Source organism: Myxine glutinosa, chromosome 1 (genome assembly GCF_964187855.1).
Source record: "Myxine glutinosa chromosome 1, kmMyxGlut1.1, whole genome shotgun sequence".
NCBI lineage: Eukaryota > Metazoa > Chordata > Myxini > Myxiniformes > Myxinidae > Myxine > Myxine glutinosa.
In genome coordinates, this window is record NC_136261.1 from 369,440,998 (window position 1) to 369,458,900 (window position 17,903).

At 42.9% G+C, this 17,903-nt stretch overlaps 2 protein-coding genes across 2 annotated transcripts in view; both read left to right on the forward strand.

Moving 5' to 3' along the window:
* The window catches only part of LOC137414956 (E3 ubiquitin/ISG15 ligase TRIM25-like), a 1,058,494-nt gene that overhangs the window by 892,180 nt on the left and 148,411 nt on the right, over positions 1–17,903 (forward strand). The gene's annotated exons all lie outside the window — the stretch shown is intronic.
* Positions 423–17,376, forward strand: LOC137415122 (uncharacterized). Its single transcript, XM_078770125.1, has 4 exons — positions 423–695; positions 15,200–15,295; positions 16,400–16,633; positions 17,019–17,376. Exons 1-4 carry the CDS (start codon positions 684–686, stop codon positions 17,043–17,045), a joined length of 369 nt encoding a protein of 122 aa, XP_078626251.1. The 5' UTR covers positions 423–683; the 3' UTR covers positions 17,046–17,376.

A 17,903-nucleotide genomic window follows, 5' to 3' on the forward strand; every position in this document is an offset into this window, starting at 1 on the left:
GTCCAGGTTTTTTATAAACGTCCGTGGTCACAGTGCACAGAGGGTTCCCTTCTTTTTTTTCCTGGCAATTTCTTTTGTTATCGCACTGTCTTCGAAACGCCCTTCCAATGACAAAAGCATCGTGTACAACAATAAAAGAAGCGACTGTCCGTCCGTCTCCTGCGTAATTCCAAAAGAACGCCATTCGGCCTGCTTTTGCAAGCCACGGCGTTACAGTACACAGAGGTCCTTTTGCGTTTTTTATGGACGCATGTTTTTATTGACCAACAGTTTTTTGTGCTTTCTACTAACCCTCACCGCCTCCCTACCCGTTCCGTTGCACGCTCACCCTTCGACCTCTCCAGTCGCCCTCTCCTTCCATTGCCCTCCCTCCCACGCCCTTCTCCTGTGCTGCCGCCTCTTCATATTCCCATCAGGAAAGGACTCATTGTTACCGGGCAACGCCGGGAACTTTCCCTAGTAAATAAGGCAACTTCATTAACGGCACAAATGAAAATAACCATATAAAAATGGGGAAAAGCCATTTTTAAAAAAGGAATAAAAAGTATTTACACGCCAACTGCGCATGCGCTAAGGTCACTGACAGGCGACAGCGCAAGATTTTCCCCGGCACGTGTGTGCAGGTGACGCCTTCCTTCCTGCGCTACTTCCTCCATACCCTCTTTGTCCTCACTTCAAACAACATGCCTTTTACGGTACGTTGTTATGTGACCTTTTACACCATGCTTATAAGTTATAACGCAATGTTTCCTCAAAAGTTGTATAGCAAAGCAACTTGCCTTGTCCTGTCCGGCGTGCACACCGTCCTCTGTAAGCACACCGTCCGACTATCTCCTCCGACATGCGTCCACACCCGCTATACTCAATGTGCTCCCACATGCGTCCACACCCGCTATACTCCATGTGCTCCCACATGCGTCGACACCGTGCTGTCCGACGCCAGTCTCCTATGGTCTCCGAGGTGCGTGGCCCATGCTGCGTGCTGTGCGTTGCCTCTTTCGTGGTGTTTCCATGTTGTTGACAGCACGTTTAACAACTACATTCTACATGTTTAACAACTACATGTTAACATGTTTCCATGTTAACAACAAGTATCTGGATTACTCGTGTGTGTGTGTGTGTGTGTGTGTGTGTGTGTGTGTGTGTGTGTGTGTGTGTGTGTGTGTGTGTGTGTGTGTGTGTGTGTGTGTGTGTGTGTGTGTGTGTGTGTGTGTGTATGTATGTATGTATGTGTGTGTGTGTGTGTGTGTGTGTGTGGGGCCAGCATCTGAGCGCGTGTGTGTGTGTGTGGCCAGCATCTGAGCGTGTGTGTGTGGGGGGGGGGGCAGAGGGGGTGTGGGGGGGGGGGTGTTGGGGGGTGTGTGTGTGTGTGTGTGGGGGGGTGTGTGTGGGGGTGTGTGTGTGTGTGGGGGGGGGTGTGGGTGTGGGTGTGTTTGTGTGTGGGGGGGGGGGGGGTGGGGGTGTGTCTGCACGGGCTGTAACCTTTGTACCATTTCAGCTTTTGTCATGGAAATTTTCAACAGTTGTATTATAAGTTTTATTTATTTATTTATTTATTTATTTATTTATTTATTATAAGAATACGGAGAAGACAAATGAAAAATTTGGACAAAAGGTCAAAGGTCAAGGTTGTATAAATCGTCAATTCTCATCCGATTGGTTTGAGATTTGACCAGGTTTTACATATTGGGTCATTGAAGCCTATTCCTCTTGAGGTCAAAAGGTCAAGGTCGCCTAAATCGTCAATCTTTTGTATTTTTACCTCTGACACCCAAGGTGGATGTAGGTTATGTTTTTACCCCTGTCTGTTTGTCTGTGAACAGGACATCAAAAACTTGTGGATGGATTCGGACGTAATTTGGTGGAGAGGTTGTGTATGTGACACGGAGGAAATGATTACATTTTGGTGAAAGTTCGAATCTAATAGTAAGGGCATTTTATGAGATATTTCACAAATCTGTTAACTAAATTGTTACCAAAAAATTTCTTCACCAATATGTTCGTAAAGGTGTGTAATAACATGTGTTAAAATGTTGAAGTTCAACTCCTGTGGGAAACCCAGAAAAAAAGCTGTTGAATTCGGGTACCGAAAAATTATTTTCGAGAATTTTTATTTTTTAAAATCGGCCCTTAAGTAACTTATGAGGGGTCAAATAAGGGTTTTTCATGATTCTGAGTTGATTGTTAACATTTATATTTCACCACAGACACTCCTTTGTGGAAAAATAATTTCTTTCATGCATTTCAGAGCTGGTACAATGAAGAATTCATAGTGGAATATTCCTGCCCAGGCCCTGATGCAGCAAAGCTGCCCCAAACCATAATATTTCCACCACCATGCTTTACAGTTGGTATCAGGTTCTTGTGGTCTAATGCTGTCTTTGGTTTTGCCAAACATGTCTTCTGGTACTGTGGCCAAATAGATCTACCTTTGACTCATCTGTCCACAGCACATTGTTCCAGAAATGCTGGTTTTTGCCGAGGTGTTCATTGGCAAACTTTAGTCTTGCCCTGATGTTCTTTCTGGACAGCAAAGGTTTCCTCCTGGCACACCTCCCATGTAGATCAAATTTGTGCAGCCTCTTTCTCATGGTAGACTCGTGCACTTTGACATCAACAGTGGCAAGAGCTGCCTGTAGGTCCCATGATGACATTCTAGGGTTCTTAGAGACTTCTTTCAGCATCTTGCGGTCTGCTCTCGGGCTGAACTGGCTGGGGCGGCCCTTGCCTGAACAAGTTGGCAGTTGTGTGGAATCTTCTCCACTTGGAGATGATCTTCCGGACAGTCGAATGATTGATTTCAAATTGTTTGGAGATCTTTTTAAGTCCCTTCCCAGACTCGTAGGCATCTATAACCTTCTTTCTGAAGGCTGCAGAGAGCTCTTTTGATCTAGGCATGGTGACGCCACACACTTCAACAACAAAGAGCAAACCAAACTAAATATCTGAGGTTTAAATAAGACAGGTTCCTCCAAGATCCTCTCTAAAGATGTTCTAATCATTTGCACCTGAGCTGCTGCACCTGATTCTAATTTTAGGTATTTGAAGTAGTGATAAATGTAGGGGTGTACTTACTTTTTCCACATGCGAAATTTGCATTTATGTTTATTTAAATTATACAATGGACTACAAAATGTAAATGTTTCATGATATTTGTTATATTATATCACCTTTATCTATCAATATTGTTGAAATGAAGATCAAATAGCTGTATGTTGAAATATGTTGAAAAAGTCAAAACTTTACATGGGGTGTACTTACTTTTTCACGTGACTGTAGACCCAAATCTCTGAAAAATCTTGGAGATGAAATGTCGAGCTTTGCTCAAGAATAATGTGTGTGAACAGCATTTTGAGATGTTGAATAAAGGGAAGTGTGTGTTAATAAAATATACAGGTATAAACCACTTTAGCATCCCAGGTATATTAATGAAAACCACACAAAACAACCTGTTGTTGTTAAACTTCATATGGCACCACCTTTCGAGGCCATTTTTCCCCACAGAGTGGGGGTTGGCCTTTTTCGGGCACCGTGGTCCCCTTTTTGAAGCAATATTTTATGGCCGGATGCCCTTCCTGCCGCCAACCCTGTAAGTCACCTCTTCCAACACACAGGGAATTACTAGTAAACTGGTACTCAATTTGCCGACCTCAGTAGGATGACAAGCTGAGTCAGCCCCCCTGGTGTTAATTCAGCGATGACCGGGATTCAAACCCAGGATCCAAGGATCCCAAGCCGGCACCCGAACCGCTAAGCCAACACCAGGCTATTGTTAAACTTCATATAAAAGGATAAAATAATACTTCCAGTTATAGCAATTACCAAGCAGTAATGTTCAGGCCTAATTTTATTATCCATCACTGGGTGTTAGTTTTCTTGTGCTCTTTCACCTACCTCATTCTCATCCACCCTCTGAAAAAATGTCCACTTCTCCCTTAATTGACCTCCACACCTCTTCCAACCTCACTGACTACTACAACCACACTCTCTCCTCCTGCCTTGACCAGCTTGCGCCTATAAAAACCAAAACGGTTTCTTTCACCCATTCTGCTCCCTGGTTTACCCCTGAACTCCGCCTGATGAAAACTCGTGCTCGCCAACCTGAAAGACTCCGCAATAAAACAGGTCTCACAATTCACTCCCAAGCCTACAAGGACCACCTACAACACTACAAAGATGCCCTCTCCCGCGCCCGCTCCGCCTACTACTCTCAAATTATCCACTCTGGCTCCGGAAACCCAAAAGCACTCTTCTCTACAATAAACAAACTCCTCAGCCCCCTGGACACCACCACCCAGTCATTCACAGTAGACAACTGCATCTCCTTCCTTTCATTCTTCCAAAGAAAAATTGACAACATCCACAGCAGCTTAACCACCACCGCACCTGCTCCCCCTCAAACCACCTGCCCCCCCCCCCCCCCTTATCCTGCCAACCCCTGTCTCAGTTCTCCCCAGTCTCCCCTACTGACCTCTCTGAACTCATCATAGGAATGAAAACTGCCACCTGCACTCTTGACCCCATCCCCTCCAGCTTTGTCAAGGCCTCCCTTCCTGCTCTCTCTCCACTTATCACTGCAACAATAAACTCCTCCCTGTCTACAGGCATCGTCCCACCATCCCTCAAAATTGCTGCTGTTACCCCCATTCTGAAAAAACCTGGACTCAACCCTGACACCCTAAACAACTTCAGACCCATCTCCAACCTACCCTTTCTGTCAAAAGTTTTGGAACGCACTGTAGCCACTCAACTCAAACATCACCTCTCTGCCAATAACCTGTATGAAACATTCCAATCCGGATTCCGCTCCAACCACAGTACTGAAACTGCTCTCCTCAAAATCACCAACGACCTTCTCCTCTCCTCTGACGCTGGCAACCTCAACATTCTCATCCTCCTCGACCTCAACGCCGCCTTTGACACCATCGATCACACCATCCTCCTCACCCGACTTGAAACCACCTTTAACATTACCGGCACTGCCCTCTCTTGGATCAAATCGTACCTCTCCGACAGACGCCAGTTCATCTCCATCAATCACTGCAAATCCCCCACTGCTCCCCTCCCCCAAGGTGTCCCCCAAGGTTCAGTTCTTGGCCCCCCTCCTCGTCATCTTGTACCTGTCCCCCCTTGGTCACTTAATCTGCCGTCATGGTCTCCAATTCCACTGCTTCGCCGATGACATCCAGCTTTTCATCTCCACCAAGTCCATCTCCACTGCCACCCACTCTATCCTGACAAACTGCATCACTGAAATAAAATCCTGGCTTCAAATCAACTTCCTCAAACTTAACTATGATAAATCTGAAATAATCATCATTGGCCCAAAAACGCTCACCCAATCCACCCATAACTTTGCCCTCAACATCGACGGTTTCCCAGTATCCACCTCCCCTCACATCCGGAATCTTGGCATCATCTTTGACCAAACCCTCTCCTTCGACAAATACACTAAACAGATCACAAAGACAGCCTTCTTTCACCTGAAAAATATCGCCCGTCTCCGTCCATCCCTCTCCTCCACGGCTGCAGAAACCCTCATCCACGCCTTCATCACCTCCCATCTGGACTACTGCAACAGCCTCCTCTTTGGTTCACCCTCAATAATCACCAATAAACTCCAATACATTCAGAACTCCGCCGCCCGTCTACTCACCCATTCGCGGACCCATGATCACATCACCCCCGTCCTTTACAAGCTTCACTGGCTCCCCATCCCCCAGAGAATCCAGTACAAAATCCTCCTCTTGACCTACAAAGCCCTCCATAACCTGGCCCCATCCTACCTGACTGACCTCCTCTCCAGTCCTCTGACACTCCCACCCACAACCTCCGCTCTGCTGGTACCGACCTCCTGACCCCCCCCCCCCCCCCCCATGCAGACCAAATTCAGATCCTGGGGGGACAGGGCCTTCTCCATCGCTGCTCCCACCCTCTGGAACTCACTACCTCACACCATCAGAGACTCCTCCTCACTCACCACATTCAAAACATCACTCAAGACTCAAGCCCTGGTGTTGGGCTAGCGGCTCGGGTGCCGGCTTAGGATCCTCGGATCCTGGGTTCGAATCTCGGTCGATCGCTGAATTAACGCCAGGGGGGTTGACTCAGCCTGTCATCCTTCCAAGGTCGGCTAATTGAGTACCAGTTCACTGGTAATTCCCTGTTTGTCGTTAAAGGCGGCAAAAAGGGTTGGCGTCAGGAAGGGCATCCGGCCGTAAAACATTGCTTCAAAAAGGGGACCGAAAAACAACAACAACCACGGTCCCCGAAAAAGGCCAACCCCCGCTTGCGGGGAAAAATGGCCTCTAAAGGTGGTTTTTCTTTTACTCAAGACCCACCTGTTCAACACTGCATTCAACATTTAACCCACAGCATTTAACCCCTGACTATCTCTTCTCCTTCTTCTTCCTTTAGCTTTGATTATTTACCTATTGATTTTTGTCTTTTTGCACTTGTTTTTTGTACTCTGTCAAAGTGCCTTTGGGCTTCTTGAAAAGCGCTATATAAAATAAATGTATTATTATTATTATTATTAACTTCCTTGCATCACAATGTTCACATTCATACTGAGTCTCAGCCAATGGTAGTCTTATCCTGGTTTCAAAGATCTTCAATAATATTTATGATGACACGACAATCAGACTTTAAAAAATTACTGGACTTGCCAAAAGCATGAAGCAACAAATTTTTTTGAGTTTTTTTTAATGATCTCATTTTTATATTCTGTTCAAAGAGGACCAGCATTTTAATCATGGAAACTCCTTCAACAAACTATGATGTAACTGGAAACCAAAGTTGAATTGTTCTCCACAATCAAAATGGCTGTTTGAAATGTGCAATGACATTGACAAGGACACAAGTCTACAAATGAACACAGACAGGTTTTTACATTGACAGAAAGGGCCTTAATATTCCAACATTGCAGTTGAAATCAAATCCTTCCTTTTCTCTCATGGCCTGATCTCAAACCATCAGTTTGGTTTCTAACCCCATTCAATCATCCTGGACCTCCATCTGCTGCTCTTCCAACAATGGATTGAGGCTCTGAATTTTAGAAAAGAGATCAATTCTGTATCTCCTGGACATGGCTCAAGCATTTATCCAAATCTGGTATTGTCTACCTCTCCTCCACTTTCATAGTCATGCCTCGGTCTCAATGGGATCCTCTCCCATTTGAAAATCTGTGGCCCCAAACCAGTCTCAGGTTAAAATTTTGCTTTTAACTCCACCCTCTGCAGCACCACTCATCCTCCAGAAAGGCAGGCATCAGCCTCTTCCCTCTCTGAAGATGTGTGAAAAAAGAAGAAGCTGGAGCAGCACTTGGAATTGTAAACCCTGGTGAATGTCAGTCTCACTTCGTCTCTTTAAAAGGACTATCTGGGAAAACCAATCAATTCCATTTAAGCAACACTTGCAATTCAGGTCTTCAAACGTGTTAACATCTCCATTAGCCACAATCCCTCCTGGACCAACTAAATATCTGAGTTGGCTTGGAAAGCCATTGCCTCATTGGGAATTCTCCATCATGCAAAGACAAATTGTAATTTTTAACAACCCACAAGGCTTACAGTTGCAGCCCAATGGAGTATTGCTTTCCTTCTGGGCTCATGTTCCTATTTCACACCTTTTCAACTTGAATCCACGGATATCGAGGCCTTCAAAAGCAGTGGAATCTCCTTCAGCAATGCGGTATCCCTGGGCCTGTTACTCCTGCATCGCTGACAGCTTGGTTGGCTCTCTATCTTCTCCTGTGTCCTTGCTAGCCTTTCACCCTCTCCCCTTTTAATGTTCTGTCTCCTCACCCTTCAACCCCCCATAGGGTTCTGCCACGAACTCACTTCTTGTGAAACTCCCAAAATCCAGACTCACTGCTCACATCCATCAAGGAATGACTTAACACGACAGAGAATGCCCGATCTGTGGTTGCTTTTGCAAACCAACTTTGTAACATATTCAACCAAAGAGATGTCAGAAGATAGACACTGAATCTCGAAGACACTCAGTGGTTGAACATGGAAATATGTGGGTTTATGTAATGGTCCTTCTGGTGTGAGACTGAGAGAAATGCCAGGAAGGCAAGGTGTGATCCATTTTGTTTGTCCAACCATTACAAATCGTGAGGCAGTGATGCAGCTGCTATATCTGTCTGTCTGCAGGATACAGTGCTGTACTATATAATGTGGAGTCATTTGTGCAATTGCTGGAAGCAAAGAAGCCAGGTGTGATAGCTTTCTTGTATGCAGCAGTTAGTGAGCTTGACAAGTCGAACAGGATGCTACTTCATATTGATTATCGAAAATATGTCCAAGCCATGTTATATCGACATGTATCTTGACAATTTGTTTCAGATTCAAGCCTTCTTACCATTTCTAATTGCGAAGCAAAATCATTTGCAAAGTTGAATGACACAGAATCCAAAATGATGATCCGTGATTAGGTTCTTTGAAAAGACAAAAGACTTTCCATCTTTATCGATAATGCTCGACATGATTTTGCTCGCAATGGAAGTGCGCTTACCGAAACTACACACACGGTTTTGATGAAACTTGCCCACAACCTTCATCACTCATGATGTACAAAAGTTTGTTCACCGCATTAAAAAATATCGTGGTCTCTGGGGGGTTTGAGTGATTGTTGCTCTTGATGCAGGTGAGCTTGAGGACCCGCTTATTTTTGCTTGGCTCATGGGGGCGATCCCCAAAATGTTGGACATATAAATTTTTTGACCCCGGTAGTAATTCTTGCGAAAAATGCCAGGGGTATGGAAAAGGCCTCTTTATATGGTATGTGCCATGTGGCAAAGTACAGAAAAGAAGGGACATTTCATAGCTTGTAGAAAATGTCAAAGAATAGAAAACAAGGCACTGCCCTCTCTCCACCTCACCCCCAGGAATACCTTTGGCTACGGCTTCCCCTTCGCTCCCACCTTTTGTTCACATGTGTGTTGTACCGTCCACCAAACAGTGATGACTCCATCTACATCTCACTGTCTGATAATACGGGCCAACTTCTATTTACCCATCCCAACTCACTCTTCCTCATATGTGGTGATTTCAATTGTCACCATGCCAGTTGGCTGGGTGTGGGTACCTCTCTCACCAGCCATGGCTCTTCAGCAAAGGACTTCTGTGACTCACTGGGACTGACACAATCTGTCAATTTCCCGACCTGGATCTCAGTCAACGGAGCATCGTCTCTTCTGGACTTGGTTATGACTAACTTCCCTGAAAATGTCTGCTGCTCTTCTTCTGCTCCAATCGGCTCATCTGATCATGTGCTTGTTAAAGTGGACATCTCTCTGACCATTCTCAGAGAGCCTCCTCAGCGTCGTCGAGTCTGGCACTTCACTCAGGCCAACTGGCACGGTCTTCAAGCAGCCATCAATCATCTGGACTGGTGTCCCATCTCTACTGCCTCTGACATCAACTCACCCTGGGAATTCTTCCAAAGTAAATTGCTCTCTCTCATGCACAGATTTATCCCATCTTGTCTTCAGTTGTCATACCCTTCCTCCCGTCCATGGTACACGAATCTTGTGGTGAGGCTATTGCCCAGAAACAACTTGCTTTTGTCTCCTGGAAAGCAAATCCAATGGAAGGAAATCTCATTTCCTTTCACAAAGCCCGAAACAAGTGTGTGTCCACCCTCAGGAGAGCCAGGAAACAATATCTCTCCATTCTCAGGACCGAACACTCTTATCTGTCTCCCTCTTCCAAATCCTGGTGGCGTCTGGTCAAATCTGTTTCTGGTGTTTGTTCCCCCTCCATCCCTTCCCTCACCTCAAACGGCCACACGGCTGACTCCGCATGTGGAAAAGCTGAATGCCTCAACTCTGTGTTTGCCTTGAAATCTTGTGTCCCAAACCCATCCCTCTCTGCACCCACCGTACCCAGTCGAACCCAGCTGCTCCTGGACTCTGTGTCCTTTCCTCCTGACAAGGTGGAAAAGTTTCTGTCAACCCTCGACTCTGATTCTGCAACTGGACCTGACGGCATCAGCCCACGGGTCCTAAAATCCTGTTCTTCCGCTCTTTAACTCCCTCTCTCTGTTCTCTTCACCCTCTCTTTTGCTCAAGGTCATCTGACATCTGCTTGGAAATCTGCCAACATCACCGCTTTGCACAAAAAGGTGCAAAAACAGATCCCAGCAACTACAGACCAATCAGCCTTCTCCCAATTATCAGCAAAGTCATGGAATCCATCATTGCTTCAGATACGAAATCTTTCCTCTTCTCCAATGGTTTGATCTCTGATCATCAATTTGGTTTCAGACCTGGACACTCGACTCTGGACATGCTGCTTCTGCTTTCTCAACAATGGATGGAGGTCCTCAATGCCAAACAGGAAATTAGAGCTGTCTCCCTTGACATATCACGTGCCTTCGATACGGTCTGGCACCCCGCTCTGCTCACCAAACTCTCCTCCTTTGGTATCCATCGAAATCTCCACGCATGGCTTGTGGACTTCCTCTCTGGTCATAGTCAATGTGTGGCCCTGAATGGGTTTCTCTCATCTCCTCTTCCTGTTCAGGCCGGAGTTCCCCAAGGCAGTGTTCTGGGCCCTGTGCTTTTTCTGGTCTTCATCAATGATCTCTCTGACTCTCTTGAAAATCCTCTCTATCTCTTTGCTGATGACTCTACTCTCTGTCGCTCCATTCTTCATCCCTCAGATCGGCAGTCTGCAGCCTCCTCACTCTCTGCAGACCTGGACAAAATCACAGACTGGGCAAACAAGTGGAACATGTCTTTCAATCCTGACAAATCTCACACTTACGATGTCTCTCTGAAAAGACCGACTGGACAACCCTCCCATCCACTTTCTGAATAATCCTCTCCAAGAAGTTCTGTCACTCAAGCTTTTGGGTCTCACTATCTGCCATGATCTTTCCTGGGAAAACCACATTTCAAATCTGGCCTCCAAAGCCAGTCACCGACTGGGCATCCTCCGTCGTGCGAAGTCCTTCCTTGGCACACCTGAGCTCCTCACCACATACAAGGCTTTCATCCGCAGCTCAATGGAATACTGCTCTCCCCTCTGGGCTGGTGCTCCTGCCTCGTCTTCCGAGCTCGTCTTCACGCTGTTGAAACCAAAGCATTCAGAATCATTGGAATCTCCCGCGATGAAGCTAACTCCAAGGGCCTCTCACTCACTCACCGCAGGCAGGTTGGTGGTCTTTCCGTCTTCGACCGACTCCTCTCTGGCCTTGCCCCCCCAGCTCTCTTTGCGCTCTGTCCCACAAATATTCCTACAGGTCGCACAAGATCTGCCTGCAACCCTCTTATGGTTAAACTGCCAAAATCAAGACTCTCTGCCCACCTTCACTCCTTCATTCCTCTTTTCTCCCACCTCTGGAACAAACTCCCTCACTCTCTTCAATCCCACTCCACCCTCAAGGTCTTTAAAACGGCTGTTCACCACCATCTCTTATCTTCCCCCATCCAAAACTTTGATATTTTCTACCCCCGCTAATTTCACCCCAATTGCACTTTTTTGGAATACCAACTTCTGTCCTGGAAGTTGTTGGTGTCCTTGTGTTTTATACTTCTCCCACCCCCCTCCCCCCTTCCCACACCTCCTCCCCCCAAGCCCTCTCCCTCCCACACATCTCCCTGCTCTCAAATGTTGTGTTTGTGTGCTTCCCCTTCTCTACCCATCTTGTCTTCCGCTCCCTCTTTTTATATATTTTGTTTGTCTGGTTGATTCGTTTGTGATGTAAATGTTAGCTCTTTCACGAGCCTCGATTCAGTATACAAAAAAAAAAAAAAGAATCGACATTTCATAGCTTGGAGAAAATGCCAAAGTATAGAAAAGAAGCGACATTTCATAGCTTGTAGAAAATGCCAAAGAATAGAAAAGAAGCGACATTTCATAGCTTGTAGAAAATGCCAAAGTATAGAAAAGGAGTGACATTTCATAGCTTGTAGAAAATGCCAAAGAATAGAAAAGGAGCGACATTTCATAGCTTGTAGAAAATGCCAAAGTATAGAAAAGAAGGGACATTTCATAGCTTGTAGAAAATGCCAAAGTATAGAAAAGAAGGGACATTTCATAGCTTGTAGAAAATGCCAAAGTATAGAAAAGAAGCGACATTTCATAGATTGTAGAAAATGCCAAAGTATAGAAAAGGAGCGACATTTCATAGCTTGTAGAAAATGCCAAAGTATAGAAAAGAAGGGACATTTCATAGCTTGTAGAAAATTCCAAAGTCCAGAAAAGAAGCGACATTTCATAGCTTGAAGAAAATGCCAAAGTATAGAAAAGGAGCGACATTTCATAGCTTGTAGAAAATGCCAAATTATAGAAAAGGAGCGACATTTCAGAGCTTGTAGAAAATGCCAAAGTATAGAAAAGGAGTGACATTTCATAACTTGTAGAAAATACCAAATTATAGAAAAGAAGGGACATTTCATAGCTTGTAGAAAATGCCAAAGTATAGAAAAGGAGCGACATTTCATAGCTTGTAGAAAATGCCAAATTATAGAAAAGAAGGGACATTTCATAGCTTGTAGAAAATGCCAAAGTATAGAAAAGGAGCGACATTTCATAGCTTGTAGAAAATGCCAAAGTATAGAAAAGGAGCGACATTTCATAGCTTGTAGAAAATGCCAAATTATAGAAAAGGAGCGACATTTCATAGCTTGTAGAAAATACCAAATTATAGAAAAGAAGGGACATTTCATAGCTTGTAGAAAATGCCAAATTATAGAAAAGGAGCGACATTTCATAGCTTGTAGAAAATACCAAATTATAGAAAAGAAGGGACATTTCATAGCTTGTAGAAAATGCCAAAGTATAGAAAAGGAGCGACATTTCATAGCTTGTAGAAAATGCCAAATTATAGAAAAGGAGCGACATTTCATAGCTTGTAGAAAATGCCAAAGTATAGAAAAGGAGCGACATTTCATAGCTTGGAGAAAATGCCAAAGTATAGAAAAGGAGCGACATTTCATAGCTTGTAGAAAATGCCAAATTATAGAAAAGGAGCGACATTTCATAACTTGTAGAAAATGCCAAAGTATAGAAAAGGAGCGACATTTCACAGCTTGTAGAAAATACCAAATTATAGAAAAGAAGGGACATTTCATAGCTTGTAGAAAATGCCAAAGTATAGAAAAGGAGCGACATTTCCTAGCTTGTAGAAAATGCCAAAGTATAGAAAAGGAGCGACATTTCATAGCTTGTAGAAAATACCAAATTATAGAAAAGGAGCGACATTTCATAGCTTGTAGAAAATGCCAAAGTATAGAAAAGGAGCGACATTTCATTGCTTGTAGAAAATGCCAAAGTATAGAAAAGGAGCGACATTTCATAACTTGTAGAAAATACCAAATTATAGAAAAGGAGCGACATTTCACAGCTTGTAGAAAATGCCAAATTATAGAAAAGAAGCGACATTTCATAGCTTGTAGAAAATGCCAAAGAATAGAAAAGAAGCGACATTTCATAGCTTGTAGAAAATACCAAATTATAGAAAAGAAGGGACATTTCATAGCTTGTAGAAAATGCCAAAGTATAGAAAAGGAGCGACATTTCCTAGCTTGTAGAAAATGCCAAAGTATAGAAAAGGAGCGACATTTCATAGCTTGTAGAAAATGCCAAAGTATAGAAAAGGAGCGACATTTCATAGCTTGTAGAAAATACCAAAGTATAGAAAAGAAGCGACATTTCATAGCTTGTAGAAAATGCCAAAGTATAGAAAAGAAGCGACATTTCATAGCTTGTAGAAAATGCCAAAGTATAGAAAAGGAGCGACATTTCATAGCTTGTAGAAAATGCCAAAGTATAGAAAAGGAGCGACATTTCATAGCTTGTAGACAATGCCAAAGAATAGAAAAGAAGCGACATTTCATAACTTGTAGAAAATGCCAAAGAATAGAAAAGAAGCGACATTTCATAGCTTGTAGAAAATGCCAAAGTATAGAAAAGAAGCGACATTTCATAGCTTGTAGAAAATGCCAAAGTATAGAAAAGGAGCGACATTTCATAGCTTGTAGAAAATGCCAAAGTATAGAAAAGAAGCGACATTTCATAACTTGTAGAAAATGCCAAAGAATAGAAAAGAAGCGACATTTCATAGCTTGTAGAAAATGCCAAAGTATAGAAAAGGAGCGACATTTCATAGCTTGTAGAAAATGCCAAAGTATAGAAAAGAAGTGACATTTCATAGCTTTTAGAAAATGCCAAAGTATAGAAAAGAAGCGACATTTCATAGCTTGTAGAAAATGCCAAAGAATAGAAAAGAAGGGGCATTTAATAGCTTGTAGAAAATACCAAAGAATAGAAAAGAAGCGACATTTCATAGCTTGTCGAAAATACCAAAGAATAGAAAAGAAGCGACATTTCATAGCTTGTAGAAAAGGTGCGACATTTCATAGCTTGTAGAAAATGCCAAAGTATAGAAAAGGAGCGACATTTCATAGCTTGTAGAAAATGCCAAAGTATAGAAAAGAAGCGACATTTCATAGCTTGTAGAAAATGCCAAAATATAGAAAAGAAGCGACATTTCATAACTTGTAGAAAATGCCAAAGAATAGAAAAGAAGGGGCATTTAATAGCTTGTAGAAAATACCAAAGAATAGAAAAGAAGCGACATTTCATAGCTTGTCGAAAATACCAAAGAATAGAAAAGAAGCGACATTTCATAGCTTGTAGAAAAGGAGCGACATTTCATAGCTTGTACAAAATACCAAAGTTTCGAAAAGAAGCGACATTTCATAGCTTGTAGAAAATGCCAAAGTATAGAAAAGAAGCGACATTTCATAGCTTGTAGAAAATGCCAAAGAATAGAAAAGAAAGGACATTCAAAAAATCTCATGTGCATGTTGGTCTACCCTTATGTTCTGAGGAGGAACCAAGTAATGCTCCAGAAAAGTTCATGTGAAGGGTGCCAATTTCATTCATTCAGCTGCATGAAGAAGTAAATGTATTTTATTTGCCAGATGTAGAGCGCCCCTTTGTAGTCCACCTCTGCTTCCTTTAACAATCAATTATTCACCATGATAAATAATGTTGATGAGCTCTCTTCTCATGCAGTTGTATAAATAAAGAAGAGTTGATATTTATTTTGGAATCTATAAATGTCTAGTGTCCACTTTTTTTGCAAATACATTTTAAAATCATTTTGTGCAGTTGGTGCCTTATCGTTTCCATATACAGATGAACAATTCCCTTTACCTGGACTTATTTATTCTGTGCAGGGCGTTTTGGCTGCAAAGTGTCCTGAACTATCAAAGTCAAAGCAGCACCTTGAATCCCAACTCCATCAGCTGAAGCGGGAGGTTGAACAAACACAGGTATGAAATACCAAGGAATGGACGTGATTGAAGGAAAGAGAATTAGCATCTGGAAAAAATATTTGTTCTACAATGGGTGACATCACCACAGCTCAAACTACACAATATTACTTGCATCTCAGCCATCTCAAGCCACCTCTGGCCATCTACACACACTAGCCACCAACCACCTGACCCAAAACAATTTCAATCCATGACCATTAATGTCAGATTTATTTTTAAATCCAACTGAGCAGACTTTTTTTTGAAAGTTGTCTGCTTAAAATGCTTTCAAGTTATTGTTTAAAATGCTCTTTTTGGATACAAAAGTCAGCTCATGGAAGAGCAAAATACAGAGTGAAAAAAGGAAATGTATTGACGGTGGGGCAGTGGGGCAAAAGGTGGAATTCGAAAAGGTTAGGGAATTTATTAATGGGCAAAAAAGAAAAACAACAAGATGTGAAGAACACATTAACCTGCAAGACGATTGGTTTAGGGAAGTGGGGAGTGGTGGTGAAAAGTGGTGAAAATAGTGAAAGTGGTAAAATATTGCAGGTTTGGATGGTTCAGGATGACGGGAGAGGGTAGTGGGATGCCAATATCGAGCCGTGGAGGGTAGAGCGGGATTGAACTTTTTCATGAAGATCGTTTCACAAGCCAGAGAAAAGAGTGGAGGTAGGCAGGTATCCTGTAATATTACTGCCCACCTCTGCCCACCTCTGTGCAAATCACTGGAAACAAATTCCCTGGAAACAAACTCTGTCCATATCTGAACAAGTGTTGGTGTTTTTTTGTGATCAGGAAATCTGAAATATTATTTTATTTCTTTCACTTTTAAAGATTTATACCTTTTCTGCCTAATTCTGTCCATCACATGCGAACTGGTTAAAATCTCCCTCATCTCGGTTGGGTAAATGTTGAAATTTTCCATCAACCCATCAACTCACCCCAATAAGTGTTGTGGAAAAGTGTCCTGTCCAAAACATTGTCCTTCTGAACGTACTCGTGCAATATGTCCTCATCCTTCCTCAGTCGTAATTCTTTGTTCTCTTCAGTTTTAACCTTCTTTCTGATGGTTTATTCTTGACTTTTAACTCCAATCGCACAATGATTGATTTATTCCAGGATTCAGGCAAAGGGACTGTGGACAGGATGGAGGAAAAGCGATTGGCGTTGTACCAATATGTGGATAAATCCGTGGATCTGATGAAGAGTGGGGTGATCAAAAGGCAAAATGAGAAGATTTGTCTTCTTCAGAAGCAGATGGACAAGGTGAAGGAGCAGTTGAACTCTCTCCAGGAAACAAATTCCACATTGAAAGCAGCACTCCAGGATCTTGAGACTATTTCTTTTTTACAGGTAGGCATTCTTCTTCACCTTTTACAAAAGTGGCAATGTTTAATTGTCAATGTTTATTGAATTTAATTTTTTTAGAAGAGGAAAAAATTGACTAATCATAAACTTTCAGGACATGAGAACCTATTGAATGCTCGGATTTGGGGTATTGCTCGGAGAGTGAATTAATGGTACATTGTACTTCAGAAGGACAATAACACAACATGAATATACCATCAGATGTGGAGATATCGTCCTTGACACAGACCCTGGAAGTTCATTTATCACTCTTGTTTCGGGATTATAGTTTCACATTTACCACAATATTTATGAAGCATTATTTACATTTATGAAGAGAGCATTCATTAACGAAGAAGTCTTGAGGTAATTCACTTTTCTTCCTTTTCAGGGTTATAAGGATGTCATAAAAAGGTGAGACTGTGATGGTGTCCATCACATTGTTTGACACATCATGCTTTTTTTCCTCCTCTCTGTTCCTTCTTCAGAACCATCATTCATTTTCAATCATCTCCAGATATATTTTATTTTCTACTTCTTCCAAAAATATGTAATTCACAAAAATGTCTCAACTCGTTCCCATTTGATGATCCTTGTTATATAATGTAACCTGAGTCCATATTATATTAGAGAACATGAAGAAAATAAAAGTTTATCAAGTCTATTTGTTTCACCCATTCTCCTTTTCATATATGTCTTGAATTATAGATTCTCATCGAAAGATTGGCGCAAATATAAATTCCATCGATCATTCTATTTCAACCCTGGTGTTGGGCTAGCGGCTAGGGTGCCAGCTTAGGATCCTAGGATCCTGGGTTCGAATCCCGGTCAATCGCTGAATTAACGCCAGGGGGGTTGACTCAGCCTGTCATCCTTCCGAGGTCGGCAAATTGAGTACCAGTTCACTGGTAATTCCCTGCTTGTCGTTAAAGGCGGCAAAAAGGGTTGGCGTCAGGAAGGGCATCCGGCCGTAAAACATTGCTTCTTCAAAAAGGGGACCGAAAAACAACAACAACCACAGTTCCCGAAAAAGGCCAACCCCCGCTTGCGGGGAAAAAATGGCCTCTAAAGGTGGTTGTTTTATTTTTTATTCTATTTCAACCACAACCATATCCCTGGTGTTGGGCTAGCGGCTAGGGTGCCAGCTTAGGATCCTAGGATCCTGGGTTCGAATCCCGGTCGATCGCTGAATTAACGCCAGGGGGGTTGACTCAGCCTGTCATCCTTCCGAGGTCGGCTCATTGAGTACCAGTTCACTGGTAATGCCCTGTTTGTC